Genomic DNA, 21,455 nt, shown 5'->3' on the forward strand with positions numbered 1-21,455 from the left:
AGGCTGCTCTTTTTCACACAATGAATGTGGATGGTGATTTTTTTTAAATAATGGCAAATTATAAAAGGACAAAAAAGCATCATAAAAACAGTCTATATGACTTGTGTACTCTAGGTCTTTAAGACATGCAGGCCCATATTCTGGTCATTTTACATTGCACATTTTTTACATTGAGTAATATGGACTACTTTTATTGTGCTTTTTGGAGCTTGCCAGTATAAACCACTGTCTACTTTCAGTGTATGGCAAATAGATGTTTTGCACCTCTTTTTAAGACCATAAAATGGTATTTGTAACATAATCCCCTGGTTTCACAGACAAGGCTGTTTTAACTGAAAACAACTTGCACTGACATATCATAAAATATGCCAGTACCATTGTTTTGTCTCAAGATGCACACCAGTAATGTTTATAAAAGCTACTAAATGTCCTGAGTGAACTAAGGCCTTAATCTAAGCGCTGTCTTTGAAATCAGGCCTAGGTTGAGTATATGATGACAGTCTTTTTTATTTTGGATGAACTGCCTATAATGGTTTTGTTTTTGCTGAATTTACTTTATTTTTTTATTTTTATGCCTTTTCTGATTTTTCCCTTGCAGTACCTATTTACTGACACAACGAATGGTTACCTGTGGAACACCTTTGACTTTTGTAAAAGTGTTCAGGCTTTCCCCATCCTGTTCAAGCCCACAGACTTACTGCTGCACAGTAAGAGGCCTAACCTGGTCCTTGGTTATGACAGTTCTCACCCCAATAAACAGGTATGATCACTGATGCTTTCCTTCAGTACTGGGCTATTTTTAATGTCTCGTGTCCAGTTTTAATAAGATGAATGGCACTGCTATTTAAGCCTTTAGCTGTTTGTGGAGCTTGCCCTTTTGAATTTTGCACTAAGCAGCAAATTTTGATTTGAGGAAATCAGCCGTATTTTTCATATGAGAAGCTGGTTCATGACAAATGTTTAAAGATATTAAATGTTATAACCGAAACTGCTCACTCTTGTTTTCTTTTTTAATTTCCATTTGCCAGCTGTGGAAATCAGATGACTTTGGTGAGACGTGGGTGTTGATTCAGGAGCATGTGAAGTTCTACTTCTGGTAAGAGATCACACACTTTTGAGGGTGTTTTGAATGTGTCCATCACAAAGTTTTTGGGTGTGATGTGTGTGCCGTCATTGGCCAAAAGCAGTCATGCTACTAATTTAACTACATATTTCAGTGCTTTTTAAAAAACATTGTAGCTTTTCTAGAAGAAAGCTTCTTTTTCCTGCAAGCAGCTGTAACAAAATTCTACATTGCTGTTTTTTGTCACATCAAATTAAGGAAATAATCATGGTTAATCATGCTTGTCTTGAATTTCGATTCATTTTAACAAAGTGGTTAGTTCGACAATTCATTCATTTAATTCATTTTTAAAGAACCAGTTTCAAAAAAACAATAAACACTCTTTTATTCCACCATGATTGTAGTGATATACAAACTTATATGATAAAATATTACAAAAAAAATATTTTTTAAATTGTATTATATTACAAATGTTAAAAATTGTATATATATAATATACACATACACACAGTAGTCAACATTTAAAGTCAAAAGTTCATCAAAGTTATACATACATTTTAAACAATACCCGTTCTTGTCTTAGGACAACTTTGATTAACTTTTTTGATCCACTTCAAATGTTGATTACTGTATATCCCCATATACAGTTTATATATATATATATATATATATACATATATATATATATATATATATATATATATATATATATATATATATATATATATATATATATATATATATATATATATATATATATATATATATATATTTGAAATTTAGTATAAATTAAATGCTGTGAATAGCTTATATGCAGTTGTCTACGTATTAGGAAACACTTCAGTTTAAGGTCCACTTCTTACTATTGACTAGTTGCTTATTATCATGCATATTACTATGATATTGGCTGTTTATTAGTACTTATAAAGCACATATTAATGCCTTATTCTGCATGACCTTGTTCTACATCCCTAACCAATTCCTACCCAATACCTAAATGTAACAACTACTAACTAATAAGCAGTAATAAGGAATTTGAGGAAAAGTCGTAATTAATAGTTAGTTAATAGTAGAGAACCGGACCCTAGTCTAAAGTGTGACCACTTATTATTAGTATCCTTTTTCAAGTAGTAGTTTAAGTATACACTGATTTCTGAATGACACTGAAAGCTGGAGTAATGGCTGTTGAGCGGTAGAAATGTAGTTACTTTCGCTTATGAGCAGCTTGTGGATTGACATACTGTACATACAGTTCTCTACATGCAAGTGTGATCTGCTTGTATTCCCTTTTTGTCAGTGGGTTATTCCAACCCACTCCGCAGATAGCCTATTTCATACATGGCTCATTACTGTGGGTTTGATTGCTGTCTAAAAGAACAGGGTGTGAGTTTGCAGCTCCTTGATATCCTAAGCAATCGAAATGGCAAATCCAGTTCTTGCTTTCCACATTCTTCCATACAGGAATTTTCTAACAATGTTTGTAATTTGAAGAGGCTTGAATGCTCTGTGCTGCCTCACTCAATTTACAGGTTTATGTAGGAATGTGAAAATCTTGCTTTTGATTGCAACCAGCACTCAGTGTTTGCACAATCAGGCACTGGTACCGAAAGCGAGCAGCAAATAGAAATAACAGAGTAGCGCTTATTGCTATCCTGTTCCGTTAACATTATGCCATAGGATATGATCCGATTCTAATTAGAATGTTATGACTCCAATTCATCACAGACGTGATTATTGTTTATCAAATGTCTGTAAATGTGTCGATGCCAGAACAAATTTGTTTTGCACATTATTGCAACAGAATAGTCGATTCGAATAGTGGTCAGTGTTTTCAAGCATATGGGCTGCCGTCCAGACAGAGTGCTTGATTGCGAAATAGTCGGTTGTGGACGTTTCTCTGATGAGGCTCAGACTGCGGCCGTATTAATAATTGATTGTGTCTACCAGTCGTGACCCATTTCATCTGCAGGAGTGGCAGTCAGTGCCTGTGGAGATAACATCAGCAATCCTCTGCGATGACCCTACACAAATGACTCGAGAGCTCAGAGACCGACTACACCATCACTTCAGCAATAACCCTTCTGTTCTTTGCTCTGAGAGCTCTCTCAGACTGTGCATGGCTTAGGATTGTCACATATCAAACAGCTTCCATTTTTCCCGGTTTGACAGATGTTTTCTTTTCCTCAAGAGAGGGTCTTTAGAGAGGGTGATCAGGGAGTGTTGTGAGCCAGAATCAAACCTGTGTCAGATGTTGGATGTCTTTAAGGGATGCATGATATATCAGTTCCATATCGGTTATCGCCTGATAATAAGAATTTTTTAAATGCAAATTTTCTTGCTCATTTACTTAGTTTACTTGGTTATATTAATCTTTAAAAGCACTAAAAATGTACACTGCTAAATGTAATCTTTAGCCAATCTCAAAATGAATATCCAGTTTTATACGGCACATTATAATGCGGTGATGCCTAAATTCAATTGTAGCATTTAAACAGTCTAATTTAAATTTTTAAAACATACAGTATTAAATTAAAACAGTACCATTCAAACGTTTGGGTTCAGTGATGTTTTTTTTAAAGGGAAGAAATTAAAAAAAAAAATTCAGCAATGACACATTATTTTAAATTAATTCTATTACTTTGTTTTCTTGTTTTTCAACTGTTCTTAACATTGATAATAAAAATAAATGTTTCTTGAGCAGCATATCAGAATTTCTGAAGGATCTTGTGACACTGAAGACTGGAGTAATGATGCTGAAAATTCAGCTTTACCATCACAGGACTAAATAAATTTTTTATTAGATTAAAATAGAAACCATTCATTTTAAATTCTAATAATTTTTCACAATATTACAGTTTTACTGTATTTTTGATCAAACAAATGCAACCTTGAGCATAAGAGACTTCTCTCAAAAACATCTAGCCAACTCCAATCTTTTGAAGGCTTGTGTTTTGTGTCAGTTTTTAGCCTAATAATTGTTGGTTTATTGGTGTCGGCCAGAATTGTAATATTGCTGCATTATTATTAAACATACATTTCTAATGTAGCAGTCAGAAGGAATAAGGAAGTCCTGCCAAACAGCTTTACTACGGTTTTAAAGGTCAGCAAACAGACCTTCAGTTCAGTGTGTGTTTGTGTTTTTCTGGGTGTGAATTGTGTTGTTTTTTGACTGTTCTCTGAGCTCTCAATTGGCTTTCAGTTTTAATTTAGACAAACCAAAGGCGGAGCTGCAGGGCTGGTTAAAAGAGCTGTAAGCCTGTTTTTATCCGTCTCTCACTCCGCTGCTCGACGTGCTAAACTCCCAGTTGTGAAATAGAAAGCAAGCGGTGAGGTTTGTGTGTTTGTTCCCCTGCGAGATAATCCTTTTATCCTCTAGCTTGGTGATTTAAGAGCCAGTCACAACAATCACCACCCCTCTGTGTTTTCAAAGGAAGGGAAGTCAGGCTGTTGGTCAAGAGTGGAGAGAGATTCTCTCATCCGTTTATCTGAAACTGCTGCCCATTCCTTCGTCTGTAGTCTTGATCTCCCACACTCACCCTGAATAATTTATCAGTAACATTGTGCAGAAAACAGATGAGGAAAATTGGTTCAGTGTAAGTTGTTAGGTGTGAAGTTGCTTGAATTGGCTTGGCCAATGGCCAATAAAGTGGAAGTACCTATTGATCACGTATGATAAATGTAGCTGCGTATTCTCTGTACAGATTTTGCTTTGTAGCACATTGCATGTCATTAGGAAATACAATACAATACAAAACATGTTACTTTATTATTGTAATATTGTGTATTATTTTTGAAGCAATGTTCAAATGTTTGCGGTCAGTAAGATTATTTAAATGCTTTTGATAGAAGTCTTTAATGATCACCAAGACTGCATTTGTTTGATCAAAAATATAGTAAAAACAGTAATTTTGCAAAATACTATTACAATTTAAAATAACTGTTTTCTATGCTAATATATTTTTTAAATATTATTTATTCCTGTGATGACACATCTTATTTTTCATCAGTCATTACGCCAGTTTTTGTCACATGATCCTTCAGAATTCATTCTAATATTCTGATTTGGTGTTCAAGAATGTGTAGTATTTATATTAAGACACATTAATATGGAATTGGTTGCTCTCTGAAACCATGTAAACATAAGATGGAACATAAATGTACGCTTAACAAAAATAACATTGTGTTAATATATGTCCAAAATATGAATGTCCAAGTATGTGTGTCTTTCTAATCTCCTAGGGGTGTAGAGCCACATGACAACCCCACCACAGTGTTTGTCCAGCGCCACGAGCCCCAGGGAGACTCCATCATCCTCAGCAGCACGGACTTCTTCGAGCAAAACCGTCAAGTTATCCTAGAGAAGGTGGACAGCTTCCAGTTACGGGACAAGTACATGTTTGCCACCACAACCAGGGTAAGGGTACATTCCGACCAGAACAGAGCCGCAAACGTTTGGAGGATAATTTGTAGCTGCATGCTTTTATATAGCAAAAGAAGGGTAGAAAAAGCAGCGCTGAAATAGAGTTCAAAAACTGGAAATGTGGAGAGTGCCGAGAGTCAGATCCGTGCCAACTCCAGCTGAATGCCTCTCCTGTGAGTGAGTAAACACTCCTCTGAAGAGCTGGAGGAACGATCCCGCTCAAGATGAACAGGCAGTGATAACAGGCTTATTTAAAGCCATGGAATCGGATAAAGAGGATTCCTGGTGTTTAGCCAACACTGAAATTCTGCCCTATATGACATAAGAGTAATTCAGACAGGTGACTCTCTTGTTATTAATCTGGGCTGGTAACCAAAAGGTTACTGGTTTGAATCCCACTGGGTCATTGTGCCCTCAAACATAATAATTGCCCCTGGAGGCACAACCTGTAATACATGTACTGTAAGTTGTTTTGAAAAAAAAAAGCATCTGCTGATTATGTGTCCGTGAACAGCAGTAGTACGTAGATTGTTCCAGAAGGTAGGCGGTTTAGTTATGTTTCCTCCTCAGAGGCCAAATTTTTGCCAGATTCTAAGGCAGCATTGTTTGTATCCATCACAGAGAGAGCAAACCCAGATTGCGTTGCGACAAGCTCGATGAAAGAAAAAAGTACAAGGCGAACAAAAGAAATGTTGATTATATATATGTATATATAAACCTGTATTTAATTCAATACTGCAACTAATAGATATAAATAGTTCAGTGTAATTAAAAATTGATTAAGTTGCATGTGCTATATATTTTATGCTTCTATTAGCAGCATGGTAGCATCAAACTGCAATCATATTTTGCAGTTCTGTTTTTCCTTAGTGTGTATATAGAGTGCTACAGGAATGAGTCCTAAAACCTTTAGCTTTTTTTGCTCTTTCAGTTCCTTCGTCCTGAAATCCAAGGGTTTTTTGAATGGGTTTGTTTTTAAATCTTTATCTTTTCACTTCTTCCTATTGTTATACTTAAAAATACTTTCTTTAATTGTGAAGATTATTTTTATGAACAAACCATGTAAGAATCATAAACTTTTGTTGGTAAAAGATATTATTTTCTGCAATAGTCCAGAGGTCAACGTAAAAAATCCTGTTGGCTTTTGCCGAAGGAACCTTGGGTGATGCTACAGTAACTTCTAGGTTTTCCTACAAAAATGCATCATCCCTGCAACAGTCTAATCAATGGAACTTTAAAACCATGTACCTTGTATAATTTTTATATGTGCGTTTATATAATTCCATGCAGATCTATGAATTAAGAATATCATCTAAACAAGCAGAGACTCTGAAAATGTGAATCCTGCAGATTCAATCTCTCTGGACTATTTATTTATTTTTGTAATTTAGTTAAGTTAAACACTAGCATTATTTCAGAATCTGTCATGATCAGAAACAATTGTGATCCTACAATGTATTGTGATGTTTTTTGTATTGTAAGTCCAGCCCTGCAACACAGGTCATCAGTCATAGAAACACTAAATAGTGTAAAAGCTTTATCTGTCAAACTGTCTTATTAGCATCACATCCGAGATGGGAACACAATACAGCTTGAAGTATTTGTTTTCAGTTAATATGCCTCCATAAAGTTTTGCATAGTTCTTGGTTTCTGAAACAATGACTGTCTAGACCTCATGTCTATGCTGAACGCAGCTATAGTGTTATATTTCAGTGTAGCGCTCACCCTTGTGTATATTCAGTGGTAATCATTTCCAACCTCACATCAGTTGGCATCTCACTAACCTCATCCCACAGCAAATGTCTGACTGCCCAGAACTGGATGAGGCATCTATTAGGTCACACATGGCACTGCCAGGTTGCGTAAAGCAGAAGCAGACCCAAGTCACCCATTAAATTGGAAAGAAATGTGTAATTTATCTGCGGCCTCAGAAAGCCATAGACTCCGTGGGAGTTTTAAGGGCTGTTTATGAGCATTGCTGCGTGGATGGCACAACCGCGGCCCTGGACAGCCTGCCTGACAGCTCTGATCTATGTTCCGTTAATGAAGTTGTGGCTAGGTTTCCCTCGGGTACTTCTAACCACTCATGCACCACTTATATGCGTTCTGCTGCCCAGTGCCGCCATATGGTCCCGTCTTCAACACTGCGCCATACTAACGGCACCGAAATAGTTTTATATTTGCTCCCATTGCAATATACACTCGCTTTCTGAGTGAATATATATATTATTTTTAATTTTCTACAAAGGGCTGTGGGAAGTTTGCTCCCTGTGTTTTGGTAAGCCACATTTCCAGTTAATATTTTAACGGATTTGGATATTTCACTTGCTGAGTGGATGGATTTACAACAGGATAATTAGTGGTTTTCATGGTCAGACCATTCAACTCTTTGCAGTGCTCGTTGGTTGTCCACATAGCGCATTAAACAAAATTATCCTAAGGAGGTTTATGACAAGGCAGACAAATAGCAAATAGGCCAGAGCAACAGCTCTTTGGAATTTGTCTGGCTGGGCAAGTTGTAAGTATCTCTACTCTTGATGAGAGGGAAAGTGACAGGCTTGTAGAGAGCCTTGGCTTGTTGATGCCTGTGTGTGGGCTGGCCCTGACCCTGCCCCCCCCCCCCTCCCCCTCTCTTTCAGTCTCACGCTCGCTCACTTACAGAACAAACTCTTTCTTTCAATACTTAGAAAAGCTGCTTACAGAGACAGCATTTTAAGACATCACAAGCTGACCCTGCTGAAAAAAACCCTGCTTAAATTAGTCTAAGCCAGTTTGTTGGTTCTAATTGTTTTAAAGGGTCCAAAAAATTAAAATTCTGTCATTACTTACTCACCCTCATGTCGTCCAAGACCGCAAGACTTTCGTTCATCTTGAGAACACAAATGAAGATCTTTTTGATGAAATCTGAGAGCTTTCAGTTCCCCCCATAGAAAGCTATGCAACAAACTTTGACGCTTTGAAAAGTTAATGTAAAACTAATCCATAGGAAGTGAGCGGTTTAGTCCAAATTTTCTAAACCTCATTGGTTCTTGCACAAGCTCAAACGTGCTGCATAACACAAGAGAATGAACCTCATTGGTTCTCTGACATCAAGCGAACATGCTTGAGCTTCCATTTACGACAACTGATGTGTGAGTTGATGAATGTTTATATGTGAATAAAAGAATAAATTCAGTCAGTCCGCTCAATTCATATGGATTAGTTTTATGATCTCTTTATGAACCTTTTGAAGCGTCAAAGTTTCAGTTGCGTAGCTGTCAATGGAGGGATGGAAAGCTCTCAGATTTCATCAAAAAAAATCTTCATTTGTGTTCCGATGATGAATGAAAGTCTTACGGGTTTGGAAAGACATGAAGGATGAGTAATTATCATTTTTGGGTGAACTATCCCTTTAAGATGAAAACATCTCTAAATGTTTATATATATATTCAATCATCAATAAAGATGATTGTTGATAAAGATTGATATAGTTAAAAACTGATAATTTTACCCAATGTTCATGTTGTTTGTATATTTTTCGTATTAGATTATCATTTTGTTAGCTTAGCGACATGCTAACACTAAACTCTATATGAATCAGTAGGTGGTTTGCAGTCACGTGATTGTGATGACGTGCGAAATTCAGATGGAGGGCAGGAAGTGAACAGCGGAATGGACGAGATGGAGGAAAGTCCGTACTGTACTACTTTAGACGGTATTATAAGAGAAAGATATAAAAAAAATAGAAACATGTTGGACGTGATCCTTACGTTATGAAGAGGAGCGATTTTTCAACTGAATTGAAAGATTTGCCTGCCATCGAGGCGGTAGATATCAGCAACTACCTTGTCTTACAGACATACTTTGACTTTACAAAGTTCGGAAACTGGTACATTTAACAAACATAGCCAAATAAGTTGTATTAACTCACCTTCAACGAAGTGATCACTGCACACTGCTCCTCCTGACTGCAGACGTAGGTTGCAAGCCATTTTTTCCGGCGTTTTTCTGTCAATTTCTTGCATTTTTCCCCCTTATGAACAACAACTTTTGGTACACGATAAAAACTCCTTGTGGTTTCTCGGTTTGATCGATTTGAGCAACCATAAACGACACAAAACATAGGCATTTTGAGTTTGTTATAGTGCTTCCTAAATATAGCAAATCACTTCCTGCCCTCCATCTGCATTTCGCGCCGTAGCAACGCGGTGACGTGACGTCATATGCAAACAAGCTATTGTGAGATGCTGCTCGTGTAACGTTCTAAATTAGTAATTTGAGATGCCATGTTAGTTAGGATGCTGTTTATGTAGATAGTAGGCAGTGAGGCCGTTCACTAGGTTTTGGAACATATCCAAAGTCTTGCCATTCGGACGACATTGATGTCAGTCTTTTTCTCCCTTTTTTCAGTTTTTTACCCTCTTCTCTTTCCGCCACTGTGTCTCTCTCTGACTCACTCTTTTGCTCTCATTGTGTTGAGTCCCTCTATCTGCAGCCCGGCTAATAGGATTACCATAATGAATATCACAAGAGCCTTTGGCAGTGAGAAGCTTCTAAGACTAATTAAAGCCGTGGAAACCAAGGCCCTCTCATCTGAGGGATTTATCCACAATGTCATAGAGATCTTTAATAATAATTAAGTCTTTTCTCTTTTCACATCCTCACCTCCCTGTAGCCCTGCAAGCTGCTTTAGTGATAACCTGGTTTCAGGGTGTAATCTGAACTTCGATAAAGAAAGATGCTCATGGGAGAAGGTGAAGAGATTTTAAACACGATCTTGGCGTGTCAGTAGGCATTAAAGTGGTCTCAATTTAATGCGTTTAATTAAAATACCATTCATAACAAAACTTTTATGAATGTAGATCTTTAACCTCACATTTCCATAAACATCCTGTCAGTAAGTGAATCGGATGTCAGTTTGATAACCGTTTTGATGGGTTCAATTAGACTGCTTCAAATGAGGATTAATGCTGTAATACACGAAGGGTTAAATTTATCGCTGCAAACAGCCAAACCCAAAGTTTGTAAGTTGGTTTGACTGATTCATTAAAAGAACCGACTCAAAGTAGTATTTTATTCTTTGCACTGCCTATCTATTTTTGGATGCTGCTAGCAAATACATAATAAAACATAGTAATAGCAAGTTTTATTGTTTAGATTATCTTTTAATTGCAGACTGCAAACTCACAACTTGGACAAAATATTATTTACTTTTTGCTGTGACACTATGGAATGCAGAACTTCCCAGACTGTGTTCTTCAACATTGCTACATCTACACATTCTAACTCATGCTTGAAAGTCAGATCTCTCTTCCAGACTAAGCAATGAGAGAGACTGCCAGCACAGTACGGCTGTTGTTCCAGAGATAAATGCTTTCTCCATAAAGAAGGCAAAGTGACTCCAAAGCCAAATATTCATTCAGCCGGCTGTGCCAGGATCTATGCCATTCATGTTGCCATGTAAGAATAGAAGGCTTTTATAGGCGAATTTTGCTGTCAAGTTTGTAATCAGGGACACTTGGATGGAATGGCAGCAGAATGAGAGAGGACAGTTTTCTCAGAGGAGCTGTTTGTGGATAACTGCCTGTAAATGCCTAATGATTCTGTAAGAGCTAAAATTGAAGGTTGGATCAAAGATGTCAAGATGGAACCTTGGGGGAAAGTTTACGACCTCTGACCACCTGACAGGATTGGTTAACAGCTCAATCACACAAAAACACTGTGCATCCCCCTGTGTAGCAACTCGGCACCTTCCTGGAAGGTGGCAGTTATGATGCTATCGAAATACAATTTATTTGCGGCTTAATTTGTGACAGTACGATGTGGTGTTTTTTTTAAATGAATTTATTATATTATATTATATTATATTATATTATATTATATTATATTATATTATATTATATTATATTATATTATATTTATAGAGGTGAGCAAAACTAGACAAATTATAATTACGGTTAAAATTTCCATGTCTTATTTAAAATGTTTTCCTAAAAATACCATATAAATATAATAATAAGATTCAGACAGTTTTAAATGTGTGATTTCCAGATTATATTTTACTCTAAAATCTGAAATATTTAATTGGCTAGAATTTTTTAATACATAATCAATTGTATAGTGTGTATACAATAAATTATGTATTTTCAAATATAGCCAAAGTATACTACAAATCATTTTTAATATTTCATGTTTATGTTTAAATCTTTATTTATATAAAATATTCAATAATTTATAAGCTAATCAGTAATTTTTTAAAACCAGTATGTATGTAATATATTGGTTACACTATAACATGGTATTATGGTATTATTGTTGCAGCTTTGTGATTTGATTGTTGTTATCACACACTTTGCTCTCTTAAGCTCTCCCGCAACACGTCTGTTTTCGAGAGATCTCCTTCGTCTTTGCTCTCTAATGCCAGATTGTGTTTTGGCTCCTTCCACAACACTGCAGTCTGTTCCTGGAGACAGCCGTTAACAGCGAAATAAATCAATACCATGAATGGTGTGACTAAAAACGAGGCAGTGCGGAGAGCTGAGAAGGAAAACACTGAACCTTTGTGCCTTTAAACAAGGAAGTGGTTAAACTTGTTATTCAGGATGATGGTGCTTATAAATACACTTGTATGTAATAGGCTGTCTTCCTGTTGTGCTTACACTGACCCAGTAAATCCCTTGCCCTGTTTTTACCTGTTACTTCTTCCATCCATCTTGCAATCAATTTTGGCCCTGCAATATAATCAATATAATTTGCTTTTATTCCGATTACTGCCTTTATCACAGTACACTCTAAATCAAACACACTCTAATGGTGTCTTTGGCTTAGTTTGGGCATGCAGCAAAAATCTGATTTTTAGGCAAATTAGTTTACTTGTCTACACGGCAAGAAAACAATTGCTTTGAAATCTGATAATTTTAAAGAAGCAGTTTTTGAAATTGAGTTTCAGTCTGAATGGCCTGATCAGATTTCAAGTAGTTTTTTGTCATTTGAATTCCCTCATTCACTATGTACTGTATATTGAATGAGGGGTTTTGACTAAGTGGTTTCAGACATATCTTTTGTATCTCACAGCTTTTGTCTGATTGTATGTAATCTGTTTATTATTGTGAGACTGTATTTTACAGCTCGTTTTTCTGCGTTATTGGGGCTTTGTGAACCTGATGTAAGTAACTCTTATTTACCCATGGCTTGATTATAGTGACAGTACAAGGGAAAGTCTGATTGAGGAGCCTGATCTTCAAAATTGATTGAAGCTTTGATTTCCTGAGGGGAAAAAGCAAAAGAGAGATTTCAAGATGGGAAGAACGAGTGATAGTACTCATCCCTTCATGACGCATTGCTCATTTAAGACAATGCTAGACAGAGACATATCTAGGTTGCTGGGACACTGACTAGACTAGTGCTGCTAGCACCAGCTTTCCATCTCTTTTATCTTTGGAAAACCAGCAGTTTTAGAAGTACAAATGAGTGACTGACAAATCCCCAGTAGTCCTTATTAAGTGATATCAGGTACAGGACCCTAGTGAATACAGTGCTGATGGAGCATGTTTTCCATGCTAATATTGTCTGCCATTCAGACCTCGTTTATAGTGAAATGCCATGGTTTATGGTAGCTGATGGTATTAGATTACCTTTTAAAATATTTATGACTCTCTGCGGTTTAATTTTAGTAATTTTTATTGCAACAAGTCCCCGTTTTGTGTAGCATTGGAAAACAAACCACCTTGTTGCTGCATTTGAACTAGATATATAATGAAAATCTGTTTAACCCCGCCAAATTTTTTTTACATGCAGATGTTCACATTTTTCGACTCGATCGATTAACTGTTCACTTGAATAGTAGATGATTTCATTTATTGTTTGGATGTGTACTCAGTTTTTTATTTATTTAATTGAATCATTCTAATGATTAAATATTAATTTAAAAACTTTAATACTTGTATTTAATATAAAGTTTTATATATTACATTTTAAATGTTAAATATAAAAATATACATTTTAAATAAAAGCATAAATAAAAGAATTTAACATTCAGTTACCAAAACATCTCTGCATAAATATAATGCTATTACTGCAATAGAGAAGATTATAAAAAAAAAATGTAATAAAATGTATGTTAATGTTATTAAATTAATACATTATTAATAATAAAATATTGAAAAGGCTTATGTCGTAGTTTATTGACCATATAGTTATTGTGTCATTAGATATAAATATTACATATAAATGTTAAAATAAACAGTTTCAGTATAGGCCATAAAATGTATTATTGCTCAATCTCTGATTTGACAAATTGTAATATATGATCTTTATTTGGGATGGTTAATCTCATCGTTAATGTGTTTCCACAGACATTGTTTGGGAGCCATGAGTCTCAGTCTGTCCAGCTGTGGGTTTCTTACAACCGGCAGCCAATGAGAGCAGCTCAGTTTAACACCCGCCACCCTATCACGGTGAGTGCCGTCAGCTTCGTTTAGTCTCGGGTAGATTTGTGGCCATGACTTTTAAAGCTTCATGTTGTTTACCTGTCTAATGCGATTCCCTGCTCTCCACTCTCTGCCAGGAGTACTACATAGCAGATGCTTCTGAGGACCAGGTGTTCGTGTGTGTGAACCACAATAATAGTGTTACGCACCTGTACATCTCCGACACACAGGGCCTGTCCTTCTCTCTGTCCCTAGAGAATGTGTTGTACTTTAGCCCTGATGGCTCTGGGAGCAACACGCTTATCAGGTACAGTTGAACATCACAGTGTGTGTGCATTTGTTTGAGCTGCTAAACACTGCTTGTCCACAGACACGGTGACCATTACTGTGATTTACCCAAGAAGGACATTTGTTTGTTGGTCCTGGAACAACAGTTCTGTTCAACAATCATATCCCTAACCCTACTCCTAAATGCTTAATGCTTTGTATTGCCTTAGAGGTCAATGGTTTTGATCTCATTCTTAAAAGTGTGTTCGAAGTCTCTTATGCTCAACAAGGCTGGGTCTAAAACAGGGTCTAAAACTTAAAGGCCCAAGGTAAGGTGCTTGCACACTGGGTCCAACATTTTTGCAGGTTAACTAAATATGACCTCACGTTTACACTCTGCCTCAGAAACTTTTGTCTGTAATAAATGTAAATTCATATATAAATTGCGCAAGCTTAATTTGTCCATTAGATGGAAAGATCTGAAAAAAAAGCCCACAATCATTTACCCACCCATAGACCGTCCCCTAGAAGTAATCAGGACAGAAGTGGTCGATAGTGGACAAAAGAGACAGATTAAAAGACCAGGTTTAAATGGGTATGTGTCTGCCTCGTCTGCTTGTGATCCGATCGACCAAAACGCATTTTAATACCAGGTGTGAACAGTGCCTGAGAGCCAACAACCATGTTGAGACGGATCACATCCCACTTCAATAATTCACATTAAGCCCCAGTCTTACGCAGCTCTGGGTCTCGTCACCTTTACTTGAACTCTTCTCGGTTTAGTGACGACCCCTCATCGGTGCTGTAAATCCGTTTTTGGCTCTGCACGTCTTAACCCATAAGCAGGTTAGTGAGGTCCCGTCTCTATATTGCAAGAACTATGTCTTCTCCCACCGGTCCCTCCACTCACACTGTCAGTAGAAAAGCAATCCATCATTCCTACACGGCTTCCCAAGGACATGCTATTGTTTTACTCTGCGGCAGAGCGGGATCTCACCCACAGCCAAACCACTGAGCTCAGCACGGCCGCCTGAGAGCAGAGACGCAATTACTGCAGTGCGGAATGCAGATGAGATGCGCTTGGCTCGCGTGCCATTGGCATTTACAAAGAGCGCCTCTCTTGGCAAATATGAATGGCATGGCACATTAATTTTTTCTGTTTGTGTATTTGAAAGGTACTTCGCCAACGAGCCGTTTGCAGATCTCCACCGGGTCGAGGGGCTTAGGGGTGTGTTTGTGGCCACTCTGATCAATGGATCAGTCACCGAGGACAACATGCGATCAGTCATCACGTATGATAAAGGAGGAACCTGGGAACTTCTGCAGCCACCTGAGGCTGACAGCCTGGGAGGAACAATAGACTGCCAGGTATTAGGGATGTTGGTCATTTTGGCTACTTTGGTACTAGATAAATCAGCCGAGTACTCAGGAGTAAGGAGGATTTCACTGTTTTGTGGCTTTCTCATTTGTAAATAATGGTCCAACATGTAAAAGTGTGATCCTTGTGACCCCTGTGTTTTGATCCATTTCATTTAGCTTCCATTCGGCTACACATCAGAGCACATCCTGTGTGGACGCTCTTTCTATACAGATTTGCCCTTGAAACTCATTATTTGCTCTTCAGCACAAGTTGCAATCTCCCTCTAACCATTCAGACCATTCGCTACCCAAAATGCCACTGTTACAAGTATTCATGTATTCATGATTGACTAGTAATTTAAATTTTTTGGTATATATACTGTGTATATGTGTGTGTATATATATATATATGTATGTATGTATGTATGTATGTATGTATGTATGTATGTATGTATGTATGTATGTATGTATACTGTGTGTATGTATATATTCTTTTGTCAAATAAAAAAAAAATTTGAATAAAAATGAATTAAAATAAACCCCTTTAAATTGTGCTCATCCCCACCATGTTCACTTTTTGCATGCTTCTTGTATACGTGACACCAAAGATGTGTTTATGACACTGTGGTTTTGTGTTTGCAAAATGTAAGTTAGTGTAGCAAGTTTTTCAATTGCAGCAGGAAGTAGAATTTTTTTTAATGCTTGCGCTGAGCTGTTTGTGTTCTTTTTATCTTTAGCATTACCATACTTACTATTTCTCTCTCACCCCCCTCTCCATCTCCCAGTTGGACAATGGCTGTTCCCTGCACTTGGTCCAGCGGTGGAGTCAGCTGCTGAATATTCAGCTGCGCAGGATCCCTATTTTGTCTAAAGAGTCTGCACCTGGCCTCATCATGGCAACAGGTAGGCCACATGACCGCCTCTCTGCTTTGTGGTTAAACACCTCTCGTATGTGCAAGAAAGAGGAAATACTAGCACTTCAGTGTATTTCTTTTTGTTGCTCTGCTCTTATTAACCGAGTACATATAGGTCCCTTCAGAGAATGCGGTACACACTGTAATGATAGGGAGCAAATGCATGAACCCGACTTCTTGAGTTCATGCCTGGCAGAAAACATTGATTTTTGCCCTCTTTGCACTGTTTGGAAGGCACTTCCTTCCTCTTGTATCCCTCTAACTCCTTCTGCCAGCCACGGCCAAACCTTTAATTAAATGATTATTAGATAATGTGCATGCATGAAGATGAGAGGCACAGGAGGCTTGTGAAAATGTCTGCCCGTTTCGGCTGCTATCGCTCCAGCGCAGATGTGATAATTATTTGTACTTCACCCACTGGCTAATTATCACATACAAACACACCCTCGCACTCGTCGACTCAGCCAGCCGAGAGCTGCCTCGCCACCTCAACATTGTTCTCATTGCAAAAAAAGGTTAAGTGCTCCATATCTCTTAAGTAGATTAATGTAAATGAAGTATATTACACACCAAATTAATTAATGACAATGTCTTCGAGAAAAGGACAACGAGGGTTCTGATTTCAGGGCTGCGAAACATGAGGTGACAGACAGAATCCGTGTCTGGGCGTTTTGTCACAGTGGCAAGATTTAAGCATCTGACAGAAACACTTTGTTTCTTGTTTTTTTGCTGGGTTTGTTTCTCTTTGTTTGTGCTAATGTCCTGCTATTTTGATCTGAATCTTGAGTAGGCTGGTTTTCACTGTTTTCAGGGACTCATTATTAGCAATTATATTGTGGTCAGGTGCGCTTGTGACCATTTCTCATTCGGTTTACTTCATAGCACATAAATACCTCATTTACATTTGTATTTAACGCTATCTTTTTGTCAGCTGGTCACCTGATATCATTTGGGACCTCTGAGATATGACACCAGATGCTGTGTAAATATTGACTGTCATCTATCTTCCTCTCTACTTTTTTTCTGTACAGGATCTGTGGGAAAGAATCTGGCCAATAAACCCAATGTGTATGTATCCAGCAGCGCAGGGGTCAGGTGGAGAGAGGTGAGAACTAGTTTTATGACACACTAGGGCCTTTCTCCGTGATAGTCTGCAACTTCCAAAATCTGACTGAGTATTATCCAAGTGATTAATTAATTCAATTAATAAGTGATTTATTTTATATATTTTACTTTCATTTCTCCTGTTTGAGGTTTTTATTTTTAATTACTTTTAATATTGCAACACTTTGGTTTAACTTTTGTTGCTTTTAAATGTTAAGTCAGTATTTGAACCCATTTCCCCTTTCTCTAGACTATCCTATCTTATATTAAGGACTTTTTCGGTCATGTATTATCTTACCTAGGGCACCATTTGAGCCAGAATGCCATTGGTTCCCCCTTAAATAAAATGGTGTTCAACACTGCTGCCCAGTACAATAGCACTTATTATATTCCCAGACTTTTTGAAAAGCATAGCAGCGTGTGTTGTTCCATGTAACAGATATGTGTGTTCTGTAGGCCCTAACTGGTCCTCATTTCTACACCTGGGGAGATCACGGAGGGATCCTGATGGCTATCGCGCAGGGCGGCTCCACCAAAACACTAAAGTCAGTTAGCATTTAAGGCTCTAATGTCGCTGTTCTTTTAGTAAAATCTGTCTGAGTATTATCCGGCTTTAGGATGTTACTGATAGCTGTGTCTTGTCTTTTGCTGGCTCAGATTCAGTACTAATGAGGGGGAAACCTGGAAGGAGTTCCAGTTCTCAGAGCAGGAGGTATATGTGTACCAACTCCTGACTGAACCGGGTGAGAAGAGCACCATCTTCACTGTCTTCGGCTCTTATGCAGACCAAAAACACAGCTGGCTCATTGTGCAGGTCAACGCTAGTAGTGTGCTTGGTAAGAGAACAATGCACTTATAACTGGTACACCACTCAAAGCACCCTAGCAACCACTTTATAACTACCCACAACATCTAGCAATCAGCCAACCTGAATACTCTATACAAACAGTAATAAATGAGTTTTTAAACTCTTAAAAAAATAAGTAATTATTTATTCACCCTGGTGTTGTTCTAATGCCGAATGCCATTCTTTCTTTAATGGACCACAAAAGAAGGATTTTTAAAAAATGTCCCGCTTGTGCTCGTCCATATAATGGCAGTGAATAGTGACCAGCATCAAGCTTTTAAAAAAAGATGCAGAAGTATCACAGAAAGCTCTTTTAAAAAAAAAAATGTTGTGGTCCATAAAAGAATGAAGGGCATACAGCATTATACCAGCAACAGGTTGAGTAAATGATTACTTAATTTTTAAAGGGTTAGTTCACCCCAAAATTAAAATTCTGTCATCATATACTCACCGTCAAGTTGTTCCAAGTTGTGAAAGAAATTCATACAGGTTTGGAACAACTTGAGGGTGAGTAAATTAAGTAAATTATTTTTGGGTGAACTATCCCTTCAAGGAGCCACTCTGAACACCATTGCATCAGTATAGCAACCACAAAACAATTGTTTAGCAAAAACGGTGGGCAACTCCCCTGCAACCACCCAGAATGCCCTAGCAACTGCCTAACATCCAATCAACCACACTTGCAATGTTATATGTACACTATTATCCAACACTTAACACTGAATAGATCAAGTGTTTCAAGTATATCAGGAGTAAATAACCTTTACATTTAAGTCTTTTTATATTTTCAGTCAATGGTTTGTCAAGCTGAAATTCCAAGTTTGTTTTGGCAAACTGTCCTTTTTGTGGTTTTACATGTGAGGTTATGTGTGCTTAGGTGTGCCGTGCTCGGAGGGCGACTATAAACGGTGGTCTCCCTCTGACGAGAGAGGAAATGGCTGTCTGCTCGGCAGAGAGATGGTGTACAAGCGCCGCTCTCCTCACGCCACCTGCTTCAACGGCGAGGACTTCGACAGGCCCGTCACTCTGTCCAACTGCTCCTGCACTCGCCAGGACTATGAGTGGTATGAGCGGAGACTCCCTCGGTCTACATTTATCTCATGTTGCCAGTGTCTTCACCTGAATATGCAATCAATTTTCTCTGTTTTATTTGTTCATCTCTCTCTGTTTCCAGTGACTACGGGTTTAAGCTGAGCGAGGATCTGTCTCTCGAGGTGTGCGTACCTGATCCTGAGTTTTCTGGAAACCTGTATGCCCCACCAGTTCCCTGTCCGGTGGGCTCAACTTACCGTCGCAGCAAAGGGTGAGAATGTGGTTATCCATCCTTGCTAACAACCATTATGATTATATACTCTACCGTTCAAAAGTTTGGTGTCCATAATTTTATTCCGCAAGGATGCATTAAATTAACCAAAAGTTCCAGTTTAGACATTTATAATGTTACAAAAGATCTCTATTTCAAATAAATGCTGTTCTTTTGAACTTTTTATTTCTCAAAGAATTCTTATAAATGTATTAGTTTTCACAAAAATATTAAGCAGCACAACTGTTTTCAACATTGATAATAAGAAGAAATATAAGCATATTAGAATGATTTCTGAAAGATCATGTGACACTGAGGACTGGAGTAATGATGCTGAAAATTCAGCTTTGCATTACAATAATAAATAAAATTTTAAAATACATTAAAACAGAAAATAGTTCTTTTAAATTTTAATACAATTTCTCAATATTACTTTTTTACTGTATTTTTTTTGTAAATTGTAGCTTTGGTAAGCATAAGAGACTTATTTCTAAAACATTTCTAAAACAAATATTTTCCTGACCCTAAACTTTTGAACGTTAGTGTATTGCCAATTAAAACATATTCAAATATTGTATTATCTTACAATACTGAACCAGAGCGAATTGAATTAGTTTTTTCCCCCTTGTCACTAATATACTTTGTCAGATAAATATCATCTCGTCAAGATAAGACTTCTACTAGATTGTTTATTTTCTGAAAATTTAATTATATGTATTTTATGTAACTTCTGAAATGAGTTGGCTGATTATCAACATTAGTTTTGTTATATTAAATGAAGTGGATACTTACAAAATATATATATTTTTCGAGCTTACTATTATTATTATTATTAGATTGTAGAGGTCGCTTTAAAGATTATTTTTCTCTCTATGAAGCCAAATCACATCGGCTGTGATTCAGTGCTGTAAAACAGCGAAACAAAAGAGAGTCCAAAGGGGTGAATCCTCATTATAGGCTTTGTGTCCTCCTGGATACGGATTGTTAGCCGCTGCCACCATCAGCAGCAGCAGCAGCAGCCTGGGAGCATTATTAGATCTGCCACTGCTGTGTCACCATGCATCTCTCCTCTAATTATCTGCAGTCCAGAGGAGAGGATTTATATAGAACATGGACATGAACCGAATTTAGCTGGATGATTTGAGATCTCTTGCTCAGTCAGTTGAGATGTGAGCTGGTGGAGGTTAATTACAATTATATTAATGATTTCTGGGAAAATGGGGAAGTAATGTTAATTATGATTATTTAGGGATGGTCAATATATTAGTACTGTATCTGTTATCATCCATTTTTATATTTTTTAATTTTTTACATTCAGGAGAGTATATGTTATTTACCTTTTGTATTTCACTGTGGAACTTAATCTAGATTTATTTAAAGGGATAACGGGGAATTACAGCTGAGATTTAACACTCTAAAAACTTGCTTGCCCATTAAGAGCATGTTTAAGAAAACATAGGTCTGTGCTGATAAAGATATTTAATGATTCTTGTGCTCATGAAAATCCACCAGTACCGCTGGTCCTTGTATTTATGTGGTTATTTATTTAATTTCCTACAAAACTAGAATCAGCATTTTCAAATAAGCTCGGAACATTGATTGGTACTTCTCAAAATGTTACCTAAGCATCAAGATAGCAAGAGGTGAATTCATATGAAAGCCAGAATTGATGTGTAATTACAGCATCACCTAGTGTCAACTTTTTGAACTAATTTCTTCAAGAAGAGAAAATTGAAATTTCAAAGATGATTTCCACTGATGTCAAGTTGT

General features: G+C 37.2%; 1 protein-coding gene across 1 annotated transcript in view; it reads left to right on the forward strand.

Moving 5' to 3' along the window:
• The window catches only part of sorl1 (sortilin-related receptor, L(DLR class) A repeats containing), a 55,751-nt gene that overhangs the window by 11,999 nt on the left and 22,297 nt on the right, over nucleotides 1–21,455 (forward strand). Inside the window, exons 4-15 of the mRNA XM_077208548.1 lie at nucleotides 599–760; nucleotides 1,029–1,096; nucleotides 5,303–5,477; nucleotides 13,817–13,918; nucleotides 14,029–14,198; nucleotides 15,334–15,526; nucleotides 16,303–16,420; nucleotides 17,463–17,536; nucleotides 17,992–18,080; nucleotides 18,193–18,371; nucleotides 19,260–19,446; nucleotides 19,557–19,685. Coding sequence (XP_077064663.1) covers nucleotides 599–760; nucleotides 1,029–1,096; nucleotides 5,303–5,477; nucleotides 13,817–13,918; nucleotides 14,029–14,198; nucleotides 15,334–15,526; nucleotides 16,303–16,420; nucleotides 17,463–17,536; nucleotides 17,992–18,080; nucleotides 18,193–18,371; nucleotides 19,260–19,446; nucleotides 19,557–19,685 — 1,646 coding nt within the window. The remainder of the gene's footprint in view (nucleotides 1–598; nucleotides 761–1,028; nucleotides 1,097–5,302; nucleotides 5,478–13,816; nucleotides 13,919–14,028; nucleotides 14,199–15,333; nucleotides 15,527–16,302; nucleotides 16,421–17,462; nucleotides 17,537–17,991; nucleotides 18,081–18,192; nucleotides 18,372–19,259; nucleotides 19,447–19,556; nucleotides 19,686–21,455) is intronic.

Source organism: Siphateles boraxobius, unplaced genomic scaffold (genome assembly GCF_051911475.1).
Source record: "Siphateles boraxobius isolate OS27281-9 unplaced genomic scaffold, OSU_SipBor_1 6, whole genome shotgun sequence".
Classification (NCBI taxonomy): Eukaryota; Metazoa; Chordata; class Actinopteri; order Cypriniformes; family Leuciscidae; genus Siphateles; species Siphateles boraxobius.